The sequence below is a fragment of the Myxine glutinosa genome, chromosome 13, assembly GCF_964187855.1.
Source record: "Myxine glutinosa chromosome 13, kmMyxGlut1.1, whole genome shotgun sequence".
NCBI classification, from domain to species: Eukaryota; Metazoa; Chordata; class Myxini; order Myxiniformes; family Myxinidae; genus Myxine; species Myxine glutinosa.
This window is the reverse complement of record NC_136273.1, coordinates 17,157,323-17,178,610: the sequence shown is the minus strand read 5'-3', so window position 1 is coordinate 17,178,610 and position 21,288 is coordinate 17,157,323. Positions and strand designations below refer to the sequence as shown.

The following is a 21,288-nucleotide window of genomic DNA, read 5'->3' as shown; positions in this document are numbered from 1 at the left end:
TTCACTTGAAATTTAACCATGTCATGAAAGGCTCAGATTCACAAAAAAACAAGTAGTCAACTTTTGTGCTCAGCATTGCCATTGCACAATCTGTTGGGCAAAAAGAAAAAGAAAAGAAGACGAGGAAAGATAATTTCCAAACCTTTTATGACAATCTTTGGTAGAGCATTTCCACCTCTCTCAGGACTACTCTCAATCTTCTGCTGCTTTGTCAAATGTGCCTTACGTCTGCCTGGCACAGCCAGACCTACTGGCGGTCCCACATTGGCATACACATGCTCTTGGGGGTGTGATGCCCGCCGGGGGAGTCCTCCGCTTTCTGAGCTGGTTCCTTCTTCAGGCACTGGCCCACCGCCAGATGAAAGCCCAGTGGCTGATCTCGGCCTCTGCGGAAGTTCCGTGGCCGGCACATTGTAATAGGCAGGCTCAGCAAAAGTAGCAACCTGAACAGGGGGAAAACCCACAGGTTCATAGGGGCGCCCAGGTAGCGGCCTTTGTGCCAGGGGCATCGCCGTGTAAGCGCGAACACCGGTTTGCGGTGTCGGCTCAGCAAAGTGGACAGGAGCCACCGAAACTGCTGGACCCATGAGGTGTTGTGACTGCTCTTGTAACTGCTGCTGCAATTGCTGCTGCTGACCCTGTAATTGCTGCTGCAATTGTTGAAGCTGCTGAGCATCCAGTTGAAGCTGAGCAGCTGCAGCAAAAGAATGTGACAGTGGAATTGGCGGTGGTGGTAATGGTTTCTGGAAATGATGAGCAATTTGTGAAGATGGCGGTGGTGGTAGCTGTGGAGCATAGGACACAATTGTCATTTCTTCCTGGGAGAACGTCCGTGGCTTTCGAGGCCTTTCTGGTGGAGGTGGTGGCGCATAAACATACGTTGCTGCTTCTGTATATGCGGAAAGGTCTGATTCTTGATGGTAAGCCAACGGTTCGTAGGCTGGATGAGGCGATGGGGCAGCAGGAACAGGTGTCAAGTACTCAGCTGGTGTAGGTGAGGCTTGATGAGTTACTGGTGGTGAATAATAAACAGGAGGGTAGCTGTGTTCTCGATAAGAGAGTAATGGTGGTGAAGATGGGAATGCTTGGGGCAGCACACGGTAAGGGTCCTCAGTTGGTGAGGTGTAGTAGCGACCATCCTGAGACATACCTGCACACAGGGTGATCATTAAGCACCTGTAAAACTTATAATGTGATCCATTTCTTTCGAAACTCAGTCACAAAGAAAGGTCATGCAGGATACATAATTGCTTGCACAACAAATACAGGTATTTCCATCTGTATAAACAAATCGAAAATTTGAATGAATGACATTTTAGACGGAAGCTAATTGTCCGAACCAATATGCACCTTCTCCCATAATCACTCCTCTTCCCAAAAAAGGATTGCATCCTGAAAAGTCACTGTGATTGAGTGTGACGACTTCAATTCCTGAACAATTTTCAAACAACGAATGCCTTTTGCTTGATCTAAAGAGTATAGAACAAAATTATAATCACATAGAATAAATACATTGTACTCAACTCTAAATTATTTTGCTTAATAAGACGAAATAATATTAAAAATATATATATTGTGTCAACTCAAACTTGTCACAAAGAATAAAAAATTCTACAGTCGATGTTTGTGTTCATATTTTGATTGTGTTAAAAAAAAGGTTTACACTGCTATTTCAGCTCAAATAGTTCATCATATATGTATATCATCATGCATATGTACTACAATAGCCTTACATTAAACCAGATGAAAATCATAGGTTTACCTACCTGTAACACAATGACATAACCCACTGGACAAAGACCATCCTTTTGCTGCAGTGGTGTCTTTATAGCACCAAGCCACATCTTTCTCTTTATTAGTCTCACCCCGAATGGGTTGCAAGGCTATTGCAACACCAATCTCAATCTATCTGTTTGTCTGTGCCCACGTCTATATATTTTTTCCTTAAAAATTATTGCCCTTGGATTAAAGGTAAAAAAACTTGGACATCTCCGAAACCGTTGCAATGAAAAAAAATCAAAATTGCCACATGTCATCAACTTCCCATGGGGTATATAGGGTGATAATGATGATGCCATAATTCAGTGAAGTGATATTCCAACCATAATTGGTTGAATCAAAATCCTTATCTGAAAAACCTGAAACTTCATATATCTGATCGATGACCCAATGTGAGTGAGGAATTGAATTTACTAGCAAGGTGCCCAATACCACAAGGGATTCTAAAAGGAGTATGGATGTAGACAGCAAAAATGCAAATGGTGTCTTCTGTCATTGAGCCGGCAAGCTGGGATCAACAATTCCCATTTATTTCCACATCTGATGCAATTTAAATGTTCTAATGACAGCAATGTGCTCCATTTGAAACTGTTTGTTCGATATATGCAGCTTTTTGATGCCGAGGATCTGTAATAAAAATTTATATTGGTGTCAAAGCCAGAGATCAATTTAGTAGGATGACGTCAAATTAATAGTCAAATTAACAGTACTAGGACGTGCCCGTACGTGGGTGCCCATACGTGCGTGCAAAAAAACATGCGTGCAAACAACAACAACAAAAAAAAACTTTGAAACCACGTGGCAGTAACGACCACAGAACCCCCCCCTCTATTTACATGAAATGGTTTGGTCCATTCGCAACGACCACAGAACCCCCCCCCCCCCTCTATTTACATGAAATGGTTTGGTCCATTCGCAAAGCCAAAGCGAACGGCGAACGGCTAAATCGCCATAGCTCGGTAACTACTTCTCCGATTAATATGAAACCTTGAAAAGGCACATCCTCAGGTCCCCAGCAATATATCTGGCAAGTTTCAATTAGATCGGACCCGTGGTTGTCGAGAAACAGCGGTCACAGACAAACACACACACACACACACACACACACAGACACACACACACACACACAGACACACACACACACAGAGATTACTGGAATTATAGATAGATGTTGACGTAATCGATCACATGGTCTGGTGGCCATATTGGATTTAAAATAAAAATGTATAAAAATGTAAAAAACATCTTCTCCAGACATGCTTAATAGATCGATGCGAAACTTCATACATGTGTGATCAACTAGCCATGGGGAATATAGTTTGTATTTTTTCATATTCACCTCCGTGCAATTTAGCCTTGATGTGCACAAAAGTGGTCATTAAATATTCTAATAATAATAATCAATTGATTATAGGATAATGGCAATGTATGTGACATAATAGGGTGCATGGATGATACGGATATATGTGCCATAATAGTAGCGTGTTCAGTTAACAATGCGATTTTTGTTCAGAATGAGCGCGAGGAGAGATTATTTGCTCTCAACGAGTGCCGTTCTAGTTCTTCATGTTTTTTTCTGCATTCCTATTTACAATGAACATTCTCAATTCGTTTTTGTTTCTTAATTTATCATCCAAGTTTGCGGTGAGGATGGTTTTTCTTATCATTTGCCTTATGGGCAATAATTAGTTGTTTCCTGTTTAGTGTCATTGGATTCTGGAACCTGGCATAATAGACTCGAGATGGTGTACTCACTTTTGAGTTGTCCAGCTTGAGTTTGAATCTCAACCCAACTATAAACTCTCATCCTGGTGTTTCCCACACAGAAAGATTCATCAATGGGTGGGCTGTTCCTCCTCATATGGACGTTAGGCCAGGTGGCCTGTTCTGCAAGCATTAGTTGGTGGACATTAAAGATCCTGCGGTTGTCTTTAAAGAAGAGGGGTAAAGTATTGTGGGCAAACTGAGCAAATTCAAAGTTCTCGCCCAAACGTACAGGGGTGCTGCATCAGCGGTACAACCACAGCTGAGCAATGATGCAACTAACGGACTGAATTCCGAATTTAATTCCAGTCCAATATGCATTTGCTAAGAACTGCCTTTTGATATATGCTAATGTGTCATGCTGAATTTGCATATTTTATAAACCCTAAATAAAAAACTGTGTGTAAGCCTTCAGACTATACATTTTGCTCCACTCTGCTTACAGTTGGGCTTTTGAGGTATTAATTAAACTCAATCTCTCACCATTACCTTTTGATTGGTAACCTTCACCATAATTACTGTACTGTATCGCTTTCCAGGTCGCAATATAGAACAGTAATCGAATAATCAGCAAACAAATCCACAATCAATCAATTGTGCTTAAAAAGCTGAACTCTTTCCAGTTGTCTTCTGATGTAAACAGAAACAATTGCTTGAATCAGAGATGGAGTACAGTCGGACCCCGCTATTCGTGGTTGATAAAATGCGACCCGTTACTTGATTCATGGAAAAGTGCCCCGCGAATTCACGGTTTTTTATATTCATGGCCGTGCCCCACGAATTCACGGTTTTTTATATTCACGGCCATGCCCCGCGTATTCACGGTTTTTTATATTCACGGCTGTGCCCCGCGTATTCGCAGTTTTTTTTATATTCACGGCTGTGCCCAGCATATTCGCAGTTTTTTTATATTCACGGCCGTGCCCAGCGTATTCGCAGTTTTTTCTATATTCAAGGCCGTGCCCCACGTATTCGCGGTTTTTTATATTCACGGCCGTGCCCAGCGTATTCGCGGTTTTTTTATATTCACGGCCGTGCCAAGCGTATTCGCGGTTTTTTTTAATATTCACGGCCGTGCCCCGCGTATTCGCGGTTTTTTATATATTCACGGCCGTGCCCCGCGTATTCACGGTTTTTTAAATATTCATGGTCGTGCCCCGTGTATTCGCGGTTTTTTTATATTCACGTCCATGCCCCGTGTATTCGTGGTTTTTTTTAATATTCATGGCCGTGCCCCGCGTATTCGCATTTTTTTTACATTTACGGCCGTGCCCCACGTATTCGCGGTTTTTTTTAGATTCACGGCCGTGCCCCGTGTATTCGTGGTCTTTAAAATATTCACGGCCATGCCCCGCATATTCGCGGTTTTTTTTTTATTCGCGGTTTTTTTTTATATTCACGGCCATGCCCCGCATATTCGCGGTTTTTTTTTATATTCACGGCCGTGCCCCGTGTATTCGCGTTTTTTTTTGTTTTTTTAAAATCACGGCCGTGTCCTGCGTATTTGCGGTTTTTCGGGGGTGCAATTTTTTTAATTTTTTTTTACGAGCCGCTTGCTTGACATGTTTATAAAAACCGATCTTTCACCAGCCATACACAAAGCAGCTGGACATAAGCAAAAACAACATCTTCTACGAGTCGCGAGCATGACCTGCTTCTACATTCGCAGCACTGTGCTTTGCGTTTTCATGGCTTTCATGTGATATTCCACCATTCACACTGTGAACAGCTTCATGTGATATTCCACCATTCACACTGTGAACAGCTTCATGTGATATTCCACCATTCACACTGTGAACAGCTTCATGTGATATTCCACCATTGACACTGTGAACAGCTTCATGTGATATCCCACCATTCACATTGTGAACAGCTTCACATGATATTCCACCATTCACACTGTGAACAGCTTCACATGATATCCCGTCATTCACACTGTGAACAGCTTCACATGATATTCCACCATTCACACTGTGAACAGCTTCACATGATATTCCACCATGCACACTGTGAACAGCTTCACATGATATTCCACCAGCTGCATAACACGTCATCCCCGCGAGATATTGTACAGAAGGAAAACACTCCACAGTATCCATTAGTGCAATTAGCTGTCTCCCTTTTCCCCATAGATTCAATGAGACGGCATACCTTCCACAGATCTCTCGATGTCCTTGTTCCCCGACTGTTGTTGTGCTTCCCTCTCTCTCCCCCTATTGTCTCCCACTCCCTTTATTATATGTTTTATGTGTCCGTTTATGTTTTTTGTGTTTAATGTGTTAACTCATACACGAGCGTCGACTTTGTCTACAGAAAAAAAAAAGAAGGTCATGTGTCCTTTAGCTGAAAGTAGCAGATTTTAGTTACCACAATAACTTGTTGACCAAACATTGTACAGGTATGTACTTTAGTGCAAAGATTAATTGATTAAATTTTGTCTTCAAAAGGTCAAATGCCAAAGGTGAAGTGCTCTTTAATTGAAAATTTGTGTTATTGCAATAACGTATGAACCACTCAAGAGATTTCAACCACACTTATGGACTGTGATACAAAGATGAACTGATTAAATTGTAGATTTTTTTTTCTTTTTCCAAACAGAATCGAGGCTCGTTTAAGAGCTAACATATTAAACATGAAAATATGCACAGACACATGACACATACAATAAAGGGAGCAAGAGACAAGAGGGGGAGAGGGAGGGAAGCACACAAGCACAACAACAGTAGAGAACAGGGACGTCAGTAGATCTGTGGAAGGGAGAGGGTTGGGGGGAGGGGTAAATTGAACAGGTCAAAGTTCATGTGCCCTTTGAAAATCTTTTTTCAGAGCATAACTCAAGTTAGAAGCATCTAGTGTTGTCTCACTTCTACCTTTTTCTTTTTCTCTCTCCTTCCACCCTCTCCCTTTCTCTCTCCCTCTCTCCCTTTCTCTCTCCCTCCTCCTCCTCTCTCTCTCTCCTCCTCCTCTCTCTCCCTCCTTCTCTCTCTCTCTCCCTCCTTCTCTCTCTCCCTTCCCCTCCTCCTCTCTCTCCCTTCCCCTCCTCCTCTCTCTCTTTCTCTCTGTATCTCCCTCTGTCAAAAGATCTTTGATTTTTCATGTGAATGTTCATTGAGATGAAACGTAACAGTGGGTTGACATCTAACGTGAGCAGAAGCATATGCATCAATGCCAAATTCTACTTTCTCGTTCTGTCTGTCATCATTTTGTCCATGCATTCACACCTGCCCAGTCCCACCATGGAACCTCTCCCTCCGACATACCATCCCTGCTCACAATTCCCCCAGATACTCAGACCTAACTCCATGTCTGATCCTCTTCCCCTCGAACACGATATTTATTTATTTTTCTAGTGCCCGACCCACATCTCCATTGTCTTTTCCATACTCATATTCAGTACTCATGCTTCCCTAATGCCTCCTTCCACTTTCCAGCACCACCTGCAGACTCTCCGCCGCAATAGCCAGCTCAGTCCGCATACATCTTCCCCAGAATACCCTTCATGTTTACCCTCCTGCTTACCAGCTCCATCACCATGATAAACAAGAGTGGGCTGAGAGAGCTTCACTGCCTCAAATCAATGTTTATGCAGAACTCCTCTGACATCCTTGGACCAACCAAAATTCTTCCATTTGTTCCCTCGTACACACATTCTAGCAACCTAATTTCTGCCTCTGGCATTCCCATCCATCTCAGTGTCGCCACCATCTATTGGTGGACAGTGTCATAGGCCTTCTCCAGGTCCACAAATCCCAATGCCATTTCACCTTGCACTTCCAAACTCTTCTCCACCAGCGTGAACCTCCCATCCATTGTCCTCCCACACTTTCTAAACCCTTGTTGCTCTTCGAAGATCTCCATCTCTACAATCTTCCTCATACACCCATGCAGAATCATCTCCAGTACATTCGTCACATGACTTACTATTGTAATGTCTCTGTACTTCCTCGGATCTTAAACATCGCCCTAGTCTTACATTTCAGCACAATTAGCCCTGCCCTCCAATCCAAATCTGGAATGGAACCCTCTCTTATACATACTGTACATTCAACAGCCTCTTCATCAAACGGACTCCTACTTCTCTCACAGCAACTAGCATCTCTGCATACACCTCATCAATGCCCGACACTCTTCCCTTCTTCATCCTCGTTAATGCTACAGTCTGCACCTCCTATTCCATGATCTTCACAAATTCCACTTTCCCCTCCACATAACATGGAAGCTCCAGCGTGCCATTTCTTCCTCCTCGGTTCAACAGCTCCTTGAAATGTCCTTGCCCATACCTTCAATACTCCACTCCCTTATCTGTCACTAGCTTCCCAACAACATCCTTAATCACCACCCCTCATACCTCTCATGTCCTTACTATCCCCATCCCTGTCACGAGCCAATTTAAAGATCATTATCTTCCCACAATCCTCTTCCAAACTTGTTGTACATATCTGCTTCCATATCATTCCTCACCTTATCCACAGCTCTCCTGGGTGATTTCTTATTTTGCCCATACCTGTGCAGGAACCCAGTTGTCCCCTGCTGCCCTTGATCCTTTATAACCTCTTCAAAACCTACTTATTTTCACCAACTACCTTTACTACATCCTCTGTCCATCAGAACTGGTTTCTATTCCTAGACGATGCACCCTTTCCTGATGTCCTTCCATACCAATCTTCTGCAATTCCCCTAAACGACTTTCCGTACTCCTTCCACTCCTCCAAACCTTTGGTTTCTTCGCTAAGTTCCTCATACCTGGCCCTGTTCCTCTTCCTGTTCTCTACAGTGATGTTGTTCCAGCACTTCCCCCACCATATAATCTTCCGACCCCCGCTCTTAATTCCCCTCCTTTTCTTCGGATGTACAACAAACACAACAGGCCTGTGCTGGGTGGGGGACATGCTCTCACGCCACCGCCTCACAGTCCTCGGGGAAATCCCATTCCTTGCCACAAGTTCCAACAGCTCTCGGCCCTCTCTATTCCTCGTCCCCAGGCCAAATTTACCGACACATTCTCTTCACCTCGTTATCGTACTCCCACATGCGCGTTAAAGTCCCCCCCACAACGTACATCTCCAGCTCAACTCCAGCTCAACCATTCCATCATCCTCTCCAGTGCATCCATGAACCCCTACTTCTCTGCCTCAGTTCTTCCTGTTTGTGGCCCATTAATCGACACAAACCATTTGCCACTTTATGACCAATCATATATAGAAAACGAAATAATAAAGTTTCCACATTTTTTGTTTGTTGTTGTTTTCATCAAGTTTAGTTTGAGTAGAAAGTGGACGTGGACGGACTTTGCATGAAGAGATTCTTTCTAGTTAGCCTTGTATTAGATGGAAAATGAATGCACAAAGATAATGCAGGTATATTAAACATATTGCATTTGAGGAGGACAGGACAGCTTCGTCGGGGAGCTTGAAGCGTTTGTAAAAATGACAAGATGATGGATGCAAGGTCATCAGTGGGACTGCTTCACAAATAATAATGTCATTTACACAGGGGGTTACTCTGATGTTGAACAGTTATTAGTAAGGTAAACGGTTTACTCTAAAAAAAAAAAGGAAAACAACTGAATAAATCACTCAAAGCCGAGGGTTTTGCCATGACTTTGCAACATATTTTAGGTGTGCATATATGATAAATTAGGTGAAAGAGTCAGTTTAATGTCCACTGCCTAACAACGTTCATAAAATCGACTGATTTAAGAAGTAAAAAGGTGAGTGCAGACTTGTTTCAAAGTGATGTGAAAAATACCACAATTTGAAGGTAAGTTTCTTCAAGCCATGTTCTGGACGTGGCCACCTTTTACTCAAAGAATCCGCAATGTGTTTTATCCTCTACCCCAATATGACAGACAAAGCAACTCAAAGGTAGTATTTATTGCAATAAAAAATAAATAAAGATTATGATGATATATACAAAAAATACGGCTTAGGTTTCACCAATGGCATTGAAGCTTACCCTCTACATTAATAAGGCATCATTAAAAAATAATTTTATGCTGTAAAGCTCTGACGCAGACAATATTTCACTTTATAAGTATTTAGCATACAGAACCAAAGTCCGGGGGTCTTCAACTTTGGGCTCTCTGGCTGTTGTTGTCTTACCTTGTGCCATTGGGAATAGAGACTGCCGCTCTGTGCTGGGTAGAGGTGGGGAAGGTCTATGAGACATACTCTGATCATAGCCATAAACCTGTAACACACACACACACACACACACACACACACACACACACACACACACATTTAGGGTGTCTGGAAAATAATAATTCGAGCAATTAAAGAGGATGACATACAAAGACATGAGAAGCAATAAGCATATTGCATTCAAAATCCCAAGAATACAATGACAGGAAGGAATCGCAAATGGACAGTGAAGCAGACACAGCAGTCATGCAGAGGTGAGACGAGGAAATATACAAGATAGGCAAGCACTCAAATCATTACCTCACGAGTGAAGACACGGCTGGAAGGATGAAGGCGAATAGATGGACCACGTGGATCAGAGTTCATAAGGTCAGGTCCGAGAGGTTGCTCGGTCTTTCCTACAAAAAAAACAAGGAGGTTCAAAGACAGTGGGAAACAGAATAACGTTTAAGACATGCAATGGCAGTAAGTTAACGAAGTTGTTAAGTTGGCTTGTGATATTAACATGGATCAACATTTTTGAAATACAGCATATCTTTTTGAAGGAATGACTTATTTAGTGTTAAAGGAAAACAACGCAAACAAATTTTCACACTTAATTGAGTTAATTATCCAGCCATTGGACTTCAGGGAGAGAAGCAAGAATAAGTGGAGTAAGTCTTATATTGGAAGTCAAGGAAAAGCAAATTTACTGTGCATAATCTTGGCTCAACATTAACAGTTGTCCAATTGTCCGGGACAGATAAACATTCTGTCCGGACAGGTCAACAGTGTTCGCCAGTTTTTCGGTGGACAAGTCGATATTTATGCGAAACAACTTTGTTATGTAATTATTCTGATAAAGGTTATGGGACAAATGAACTAGCAGCCAGAAAAAAAACCCACAAGTCACAGACAAATACCGTAAATATTGTCCATCGTACTTAAACATGAAAAGCGAAAGCAGCCAATGTGAGCAAATATGATATCTCGGAACAAATCTCGAGCCATGGCACATATATCGGAGCTGTACCTCTCTGAGGACAGATTCAAAACCTGTTAGAGTTGGTAGGTGTAATGTTGACCCGACCAATACATTTGTGGAAAGGGGTTTTTTGATAGTATAAGCATTTCAGGTCTGACTGGAGATCATCTAGATTCACTTGTGTATATCCGTGGATAGTCTCAGTCTAGAAGCCTATTATGTAAAACGTGGTGGACAAGGGGAGAAAATCATGGTGTCCAAAATTCATGTCTGTTGGTGATCCAGCAAATGCAGATTTTTGTTGCTGTATATAGTGTCGATTCTCATGGAGGAGCTAGAACACGGAATGGATCAGGATGTAACAAAACAAAAGTAACAATAGAAAAAGAGGGTGAGGAGGGAAGTGGGTAATGCACTTACAGCAGGGTTGACGGACAAAATAGAGGGAGACGTGGATAAATAAGGGATGTGGGGAGGAATGAGGGCCAGGGGAGGACACGGGGTGAACAAGATGGATCCAGCCACAAACTCTCTATCACAGAAGTAAAAAGAAAAACTGGAAACTTGGAAAGAGGTGGACTTGGGGATGGTTAATGTAGGCTATGAGCCAAGGGGGTTGGTCGGTACCATACAGATGGAGTAAGGCTCATTGTGATTTTTAGCAAGATATATGTCCCTAGATATGAAAAAAAAGTGATAGCAGTGTATAACTCTCGGCCATCTCTGTGTTATCACCCGAAATATTATTATACGCCTGCTTTGCTTCGCCAAAAAATGTGATATTTGCTAAAATTGGAATAAATATGTTTTTAAGGACCACAGAGTGCCAATAATTTGCATACTGGATGCCAACTAATATAGTAATAGAAATATAGAACATTTGTGGGGGTTATTTATCAAAATATTGATATAATGACAAAAAATATGTTAAATTTAGTGAAAAAGTGGTCGAAATCGCTTCGAGTTCAGAATTCACATTGTACATTTTTGTCAATATTTCAAAAATGAAAACTCCCAGAGTAACATTTGACCCCTCAAAATCTTCGCAAGGAACCACTGCATTGGAATATATCATTACTTTGTAATATGGTGGTTGTTTGGGGCACATATTTTGGCAAAGTTCAAAATATGTTCAACCATACCCCCTAATTTTGATATTTTGGAACGAAACATAGCTTTTGAACATTTTAGGTTTATTCGTCTACTACTTTTGGTATCTCAGTGTAATTTTTGGTATTAGCTAGTATCCTAAAGTAGGTTTGTAACATCAGCTACATTATATTTCACAATGCATGCAAACTTGCTCCACACTCTAGGTTTATCATGATCTCTCGAACAAATACGATCTCGATCTCGATCTCGGCACTCTGTGGTCCTTAAAAACACATTTATTCCAATTTTAGCAAATATCACATTTTTTGGCGAAGCGAAGCGGGCGTATAATAATATTTCGGGTGATAACACAGAGATGGCCAAGAGTTATACACTGCTATCAATTTTTTTTCATATCTAGGGACATTTATCTTGCTAAAAATCACAATGAGCCTTACTCCATCTGTATGGTACCGACCGGTCAATTTGGGGGGTCTGGCTCATAGCCTAATGGGGATAGAAATGATCCTGGTTGTGGATGGGGGATGACTTGAGATGGTGGTGAACAGCTGTCTTGAAACCCTGGAAGGAAGAATGAGATTCAACTGACTGAGGAAGTTAGTTCCACAGGTGGGAAAAGAGAATAATGAAAGGGTGGAGATGAGCAGCGATCTTGGATTTATGTAGGTTCACCAGAAGGGGGTTACTGGCAGATGGCGTGCACGCTGCAGAAACCTGCAGGCGACAGAGCATGGAAAAGGCAGAGGGTACAAGACCAGAAAGGTGGTAGTAGAAGTCAGAGAGACCACTGGCCTGTCAGCAATGTGAAAGTGATAGGCCCAGAGAATAAGCTTCACCGTGGGAAATTCCTATGATTTTGAAGGCCTTGGTTTTCATAGCGTCAAAGATGAACAAGATGTGAATCAGGGGCTTCAAACCCAGTGATGAGAGCAGTACTCCATCAAGCTGCGGATGAAGGCCTTGTAAGTCGATAAAAATTCAAATGTACCAAGGAAATAGTTCTCAAGACGGAGGACGCCCAGTCAGTGACTGGTTTTGGAGGCCATCTTGTAAATGTGGTTTGCACAAGAAAGATCATGACTTATGGAGAGGCCCAAAAGTTTGAATGGATGATCTTCAAGAGGATTGTTAAGAAAGTACATGGGAGGGTTCACCAAATGGTCCTTTTGGAGAAACAGAGTGAGAGTGCGAGATTTGATGGTCAGGCTGAAGAAATGCTCTTCAACTTCTTGACTGATACAGACAATAATCGATCTCAATTTGCTGACTCTTCAATAGTGAGCGGATTTACTGTATTCACAACTGTAACAGTCTGCAATATTGAGAAGTCTGCTTTTCCCTTGTGACAACAACAGTACTGTATAAGTACATGGACCACTCAATGCTACAGTGGGTCATTCGTTGAGCTCTATTTCTGTTTTAAAGATTTCTCTAATTCGTTGAGCATATGTAGCTGAGAAATTAGCATTTTTTACACATTAACACACACATTAACACACACATTAACACACACATTGGCACACACACACACACACACACACACACACACACACACACACACACACACACACACACACGTTCATTTGAGATAAACAGGTTTAACATCAACACACAACATAATGGGAAGTCTACAATATTAACTAAATTAAATATTTATTTTATTTTCGTTAATTTTAACATGACAACAGATACCGAAGGCTAGATTGCGATATACAACAAGGAAAATAATCCAAAACTACAACAGCACAAGGTAGAGCACATCCTTCTGCAGGCTGAACAGTTTATGTGTTGTATTCCACTGATAGGCCGGATCTGCATCCGGGCCTGAACTAAAATCGAATCGGCTTGCTCTTTCACCAATCCAACTCATCCACCAAGTTTCGTCCGAATCCGTCCACAACGTTTTGAAATATCGTGCTATATCTATCGCTTTTGGCCCTATCACTCAATGGTGAAGAATCACTTAAAATAATTCTCTAATCCAGATCCGGATTCGAATCCTCACCAACATTGAATAAGCATTTCCTTGTCACACACCCAAACTGTCCACCAAGTTTGGTCTGAATCTGTCCACAACCTTTTGAGATATCATGCCACATATCGTTCCAGATCCGGACGCGGATCTTCACGAAAATCGAATCATTTTGTCCTTGTCACATACCCAACCTCTCCACCAAATTTGGTCTGAATCTGTCCACAACTTTTTTTGATATCCTGCTCAGACAAAACAGACAGTCAGGGGTGAACACATCACCTCCGTCCACCTTTGGATACTGTCATATTATATACCGTGCCCTCAAAATATTGGAACAGTACTTATGGAGTAGCTAATAATACCTTTTACACCTTATGACTTACTTATGATGTACTTATGAATCAAAATCATGAGTACTTTTTAATAAACAATACTACAGTACTTATGGACTACCTTATATGAAAGTATCCAATACTTATGCTCACCTAAAATGTGGGGATTGAACATAAAAAGTGCTATTGTTCTACGATGGTAAAACATGGATGCATAGAAATACCAAGAAATAGAAACTGATCCTCTGCACTCTTGTCCCTTATTCATTTTTTGATCTCACATTTAAATTTCTTCAGTATGTAGCAATAATAACAAATTTGTATGTAGCAATAATAACAAATTTGTATGTAGCAATAATAACAAATTTGTATGTAGCAATAATAACAAATTTGTATGTAGCAATAATAACAAATTTGTATGTAGCAATAATAACAAATTTGTATGTAGCAATAATAACAAATTTGTATGTAGCAATAATAACAAATTTGTATGTAGCAATAATAACAAATTTGTATGTAGCAATAATAACAAATTTGTATGTAGCAATAATAACAAATTTGTATGTAGCAATAATAACAAATTTGTATGTAGCAATAATAACAAATTTGTATGTAGCAATAATAACAAATTTGTATGTAGCAATAATAACAAATTTGTATGTAGCAATAATAACAAATTTGTATGTAGCAATAATAACAAATTTGTATGTAGCAATAATAACAAATTTGTATGTAGCAATAATAACAAATTTGTATGTAGCAATAATAACAAATTTGTATGTAGCAATAATAACAAATTTGTATGTAGCAATAATAACAAATTTGTATGTAGCAATAATAACAAACTTGTATGTAGCAATATTAACAAACTTGTATGTAGCAATAATAACAAATTTGTATGTAGCAATAATAACAAATTTGTATGTAGCAATAATAACAAATTTGTATGTAGCAATAATAACAAATTTGTATGTAGCAATAATAACAAACTTGTATGTAGCAATAATAACAAACTTGTATGTAGCAATAATAACAAACTTGTTTGTAGCAATAATAACAAACTTGTATGTAGCAATAATAACAAATTTGTATGTAGCAATAATAACAAATTTGTATGTAGCAATAATAACAAATTTGTATGTAGCAATAATAACAAATTTGTATGTAGCAATAATAACAAATTTGTATGTAGTAATAATAACAAATTTGTATGTAGCAATAATAACAAACTTGTATGTAGCAATAATAACAAATTTGTATGTAGCAATAATAACAAATTTGTATGTAGCAATAATAACAAACTTGTATGTAGCAATAATAACAAACTTGTATGTAGCAATAATAACAAACTTGTATGTAGCAATAATAACAAATTTGTATGTAGCAATAATAACAAATTTGTATGTAGCAATAATAACAAATTTGTATGTAGCAATAATAACAAATTTGTATGTAGCAATAATAACAAATTTGTATGTAGCAATAATAACAAATTTGTATGTAGCAATAATAACAAATTTGTATGTAGCAATAATAACAAACTTGTATGTAGCAATAATAACAAATTTGTATGTAGCAATAATAACAAATTTGTATGTAGCAATAATAACAAATTTGTATGTAGCAATAATAACAAATTTGTATGTAGCAATAATAACAAATTTGTATGTAGCAATAATAACAAATTTGTATGTAGCAATAATAACAAATTTGTATGTAGCAATAATAACAAATTTGTATGTAGCAATAATAACAAATTTGTATGTAGCAATAATAACAAATTTGTATGTAGCAATAATAACAAATTTGTATGTAGCAATAATAACAAATTTGTATGTAGCAATAATAACAAACTTGTATGTAGCAATAATAACAAATTTGTATGTAGCAATAATAACAAATTTGTATGTAGCAATAATAACAAATTTGTATGTAGCAATAATAACAAATTTGTATGTAGCAATAAAGATCCCAAAGTACCTTTTGAAAAGAATATGCCATTGTGTGAGGGTACCCTGGCCATACTATAAATTCAAGCTCTAATTATGCTTAGTGACCCCCCCCCCCCCCATTAGCAGCATGCCTGTAACCCCAGAAATGATGCAACCAGCAGCCGAATACATACGAAACAATCAATAAATCTGGTGTTAATAATTCTTTAATCCACATTAATTCCTTCATAAATGTCCCATTCATTCATTGTTTCATTGATTAAATCATCATTGGTGAAACGTTACATTATTATTTTTTACCTCCGCCACCAAAGGTGGATGGAGGTTATGTTTTCACCCCTGTCTGTCTGTCTGTCCGTTTGTGAACAAGATATCTCAAAAAGTTATGATATCTACGAAAAAGTATCGGTCAAAACCGACACATAGCAGGATATCTCGAAGGTTGTGGACGGATTTGGACGAAACTTGGTGGGTGAGTTGGGTGTCTGACAAGGACAAATATATTCGATTTTGGTGAAGATCTGAATATGGGTTCGGATATGAGAATTATTGAGTTTTGTAAGTGATTCTTCACCATTGGGAGATCGGGCCAAAAACCAACATATAGCAGGATATCTCAAAAAGTTACGGATGGATTTGGTTGAAACTTGTTGGACAGGTTGTGTGTGTGACAACGAAGAATCAATTCAATTTTGTTGAAGATCCGGATCCGGATCCAGCCAGTAGAATTTTTAAAGTGATGCTTCACGATTGAGTGATATGGCCAAAATGATATGAATATGAATGAATGATCGTTTTGAGGCCATTTTCCCCGCTAGAGCGGGGGTTAGCCTTGCGGGCCCCATGACAATCATGGTTCCCTGTTTGAGGCAATGTTTTTATGGCCGGATGCCCTTCCTGACGCCAACCCTTAGTGGCCTCTTACGATGCGCAGGGATACAGTGTACCTATTCTAAACCGGGGTACACACCGGGATCATTCATCCCAGCAAACTGGTACTCAATTTGCCGACCTCGGAAGGATGACAGGCTGAGTCAACCCCCCTGGTGTTAATTCAGTGATCGACCGGGATTCGAACGCCAGGATCCTGGCATCCCAAGCCGGCACCCTAACCGCTAAGCCAACACCAGACTAAAATGATATATAGCAGGTATATAACATGGCCAAAATGATATATAGCAGGATATCTGACAAAGTTGTGGACGGATTTGGACGAAATTTGGTGGAGAGGTTGTGTGTGTGAAAAGGACAAACAGATTCGATTTTGGTGAAGATCTGAATATGGATTTGGCTACAAGAATTATTTAATTTTAAGTGATTCTTCACCATTGAGAGATCAGGTGAAAATTGATATATAACATGATATTTAAAAAAAGTTATGGACAAGTTATGAATAAACTTGGTGGACGAGTTGGTTTGGTCACAAGAACAAGCCGATTAGATTTTGGTTCAGGTCGGAATCCAGATCCGGCCCATCAGTGGGATACAAAAGTAAACTGTTCACCAGGCGGAGGTATGCTCTCTACTGAGTGTCGTTCTAGTTCTTCCTAAGATTATTCTTTCTTTGAATCAAGTTAAAGATAAATGCCCTATACATGCCACCATCATATTTTTACGGTGCTCGGACAGGAATCCCGCTCCTGAACACCAAAATTGTTACAGCCCGGGGTTCGGGTTTACTACGAGGGGGTTAGCCTCTGTTCCTTCCCGAACTTACCGGACCTGAGGCTTCCACGCACGAATAACTTCGTACTTAGGCAGGTTGCGAATCAGCAACTACGAACACCAATTGGTACGTCGCGCAATAGCTTACCTGTACCACGTGACGGTCCCAATCAGGGAACGCACAGTACCTTCCAGCGGTATACCCCTTTCCTTTGTTCTTAGATAGGAATTTAGACGGCCGAGCGGAGACCGTTGGTAACCGCCGGAGTAATGCTAATTTTGCTACGGTCGATTGTAAACCTGGGTGCAAGCAATGGCGGATCAACGGAGGAAAAGACTTTCATGGACAGAGAGAAAGGAAAACGTTTAATAATTTGATTTGTTACAGACATTTACAATGAAACTTATCAATAGGAAAGAAAAAGGGACAAAGGCACGAGAAGCAGAAACTTAGCTTATTCTACGCCTTATTATGATTACTACAAATAAACACGACATGGGCCCAGCACACTTTCACTATGGAGGGGGAGATGAATGAACGAACGTTATGACAAACTTCCCTGCAAATGTTTGCTGCTCTTCTTCTGCTCCAATCGGTTCTTCTGATCATATGCTTGTTAAAGTGGATATCAATCTGGCCATTCTCAGAGAGCCCCAGCGTTGATGAGTCTGGCATTTCACTCAGGCCGACTGGCACAGTCTTCAAGCAGCCATCATTCATCTGGACTGGTCTCCCATCTCTACTGCCCCTGACATCAACTCTTCCTGGAAATTCTTCCAAAGTAAACTGCTCTCTCTCATGCACAGATTTATCCCATCTCGTCTTCAGTTGTCATACACTTCCTCCCGTCCATGGCACACTGAATCTTGTGGTGAGGCAGTTGCCCTGAAACAACTTGCCTTTGCCTCTTGGAAGGCTAATCCAACTGAAGGCTATCTCAGTTCCTTCCACCAAGCTCGGAACAAGTGTGTGTCCACCCTCAGGAGTGCCAGGAAGCACTATCTCTCCACACCAAATAATGAACTCTAAAACCTGTCTCCTTCCTCCAAATCCTGGTGGCATCTGGTCAAATTTGTTTCTGGTGTTTGTTCCCCCTCCGCCCCTTCCCTTACCTCAAATGGATACACAGTAGACACCGCACAGGACAAAGCCGAATGCCTCAACTCTGTGTTTGCCTCAAAATATTGTGTCCCAAACCCATCTCTCTCTGTACCCACCTTACCCAGTTGAACCCAGCTGCTCCTGGACTCTGTGTCCTTCTCTACTGACAAGGTGGAGAAGTTTTTGTCAAACCTCGACTCTGATTCTGCAACTGGACCAGACGACATTAGCCCACGGGTCCTAAAATCCTGCTCTGCCACTCTATCTCACTCTCTCTCGGTTCTCTTCACCCTCTCTTTTGCTCAAGGTCATCTGCCATCATCTTGGAAATCAGCAAACATTACCGATTTACACAAAAAGGTGCAAAAACAGATTCTTGTAATGACAGACCAATCAGCCTGCTCCCAATTATCAGCAAAGTCATGGAATCCATCATTGCTTCGGATATCAAATCCTTCCTCTTCTCCAATGGCTTGATCTCTGATCATCAATTTGGATTCAGGCCAGGTCATTCGACTCTGGACATGCTGCTTCTGCTGTCTCAACAATGGATGGAGGTGCTCAATGCCAAACAGGAAATCATAGCTGTCTCCCTTGACATATCACGTGCCTTCGATACGGTCTGGCACCCCGCTCTGCTCACCAAACTCTCCTCCGATGGTATCCATGGAAATCTCCACGCATGGCGACTTCCTCTCTGGTCATAGTCAACGTGTGGCCCTGAATGGATTTCTCTCATCTCCCCTTCCTGTTCAGTCTACAGTCCCCCAAGGCATTGTTCTGGGCCCTGTGCTTTTTCTGGTTTTCATCAATGATCTCTCCGACTCTTTGGAAAATCCTCTCTATGTCTTTGCTGATGACTCCACTCTCTGCCATTTCCATTCCTCATCCCTCAGATTGGCAGTCTGCAGCCTCATCACTCTCTGCAGACCTGGACAAAATGATAGACTGGTCAAACAAGTGGAACATGTCTTTCAATCCTGACAAATCTCACACTCTTACTATTTCTCTCCGAAAAGACCGACTGGACAACCCTCCCATCTACTTTCTCAACAATCCTCTCCAATAAGTTCTGTCACTCAAGCTTTTGGTTCTCACTATCCGACATGATCTTACTTGGGAAAACCACATTTCCAAGCTGGCCTCCAAAGCCAGTCGCCGACTGGGCATCCTTCGTCGTGCGAAGTCCTTCCTTGGCACACCTGAGCTCCTCACCACATACAAGGCTTTCATCCACAGCTCAATGGAATACTGTTCTCTCCTCTGGGCTGGTGCTCCTGCCTCACACCTAGTTCGGCTTCACGCTGTTGAAACCAAACCTTTCAGAATCATTGGAATCCTCCACGATGAAGCTAACTCCGAGGGCCTTTCACTCACTCACCGCAGGCAGGTTGGTGGTCTTTCTGTCTTCTATCGACTCCTCTCCGGCTTTGCTCCCCCAGCTCTATCTGTGCTCTGTCCCCCAAATATTCCTTCACGTCGCACAAGATCTGCCAGCAACCCTCTTCTGGTGAAATTGCCAAAATGAAGACTCTCTGCTCACCTTCACTCTTTCATACCTCTTTACTCCTGCCTCTGGAACAAACTCCCTCACTCTCTTCAATCCTACCCCTCCCTCCCGGTCTTTAAAACAGCTGTTCATCACCATCTCTTATCTTCCCCCATCCAAAATCTTGATCTTTTCTACATCCACTAATTCACCCGAGATACACTTTTTTGAAATACCGACTTCTTTCCTGGAAGTCATTGCAGTGTCCATATGTTTTATACTTTTCCCACCTCCCCCCTTCTCATTCCCCCCCCCCCCCCCAGCCCTCTCCCTCCCACAGATCTCCCGATGTCCTTGCTCTCAAATGTTGTGTTTGTGTGCTTCCCCTCTCTCCCCATCTTGTCTGCCACTCCCCTTATTATATGTTTTATGTGTCTGTTTGATTTTTTGTGTGATTAATGTTTGCTCTTTCACGAGCCTCGATCTTGTATACAAGTACTTGTAAAAGTACTTGTAAAAAACAAACAAACAAAAAAAAAAACATTGGAAACCTGCTAGCACAAAGGCTGTGATGCCCCTGATGCCTCTCTTTGCGACGCCCCCGTCCCGGTGTCGCCACCGAGCAGCACGAACAGGTAATGGCAATCACAGCCTGGATATGCAGATGAAGTTTGATCGTCAGCACAGCAGAGTGAAGTCGATCATCAGCATGGCAGAGTAACCCAGGCCAAGAGAGGAGCACACGTTGTAGGTCAACAATCCAGGCCCCAAGAGAGGAGCACACATGCTCAGTGAACCCAGCAGAGAGAGACAGGCCCAGAGTCGACAAAGAGACAGGCCCAGGGTGTAGCACTGTAGCAATCTTGCAGGCACGTGGCAAGTGCACAAGAGACAGGCCCAGACTGTAGCAATCTTGCAGGCACGTGGTGAGTGCACAAGAGACAGGTCCAGACTCAAATAATGCAGGTGTAGAGGCCTGTGAGAGGGAGACCAGCCAAGAGCAAAATGTC

General features: G+C 41.3%; 1 protein-coding gene across 1 annotated transcript in view; it reads right to left on the bottom strand.

Annotated features, from left to right (window-relative positions):
• Positions 1-21,288, bottom strand: part of LOC137438314 (uncharacterized) — a 195,799-nt gene that overhangs the window by 56,057 nt on the left and 118,454 nt on the right. The window contains exons 9-11 of the mRNA XM_078766986.1: positions 9,987-10,084; positions 9,645-9,732; positions 143-1,150 (exon numbers count right to left, since the gene is read on the bottom strand). Of these exons, the coding sequence (XP_078623112.1) occupies positions 143-1,150; positions 9,645-9,732; positions 9,987-10,084 (1,194 nt within the window). The remainder of the gene's footprint in view (positions 1-142; positions 1,151-9,644; positions 9,733-9,986; positions 10,085-21,288) is intronic.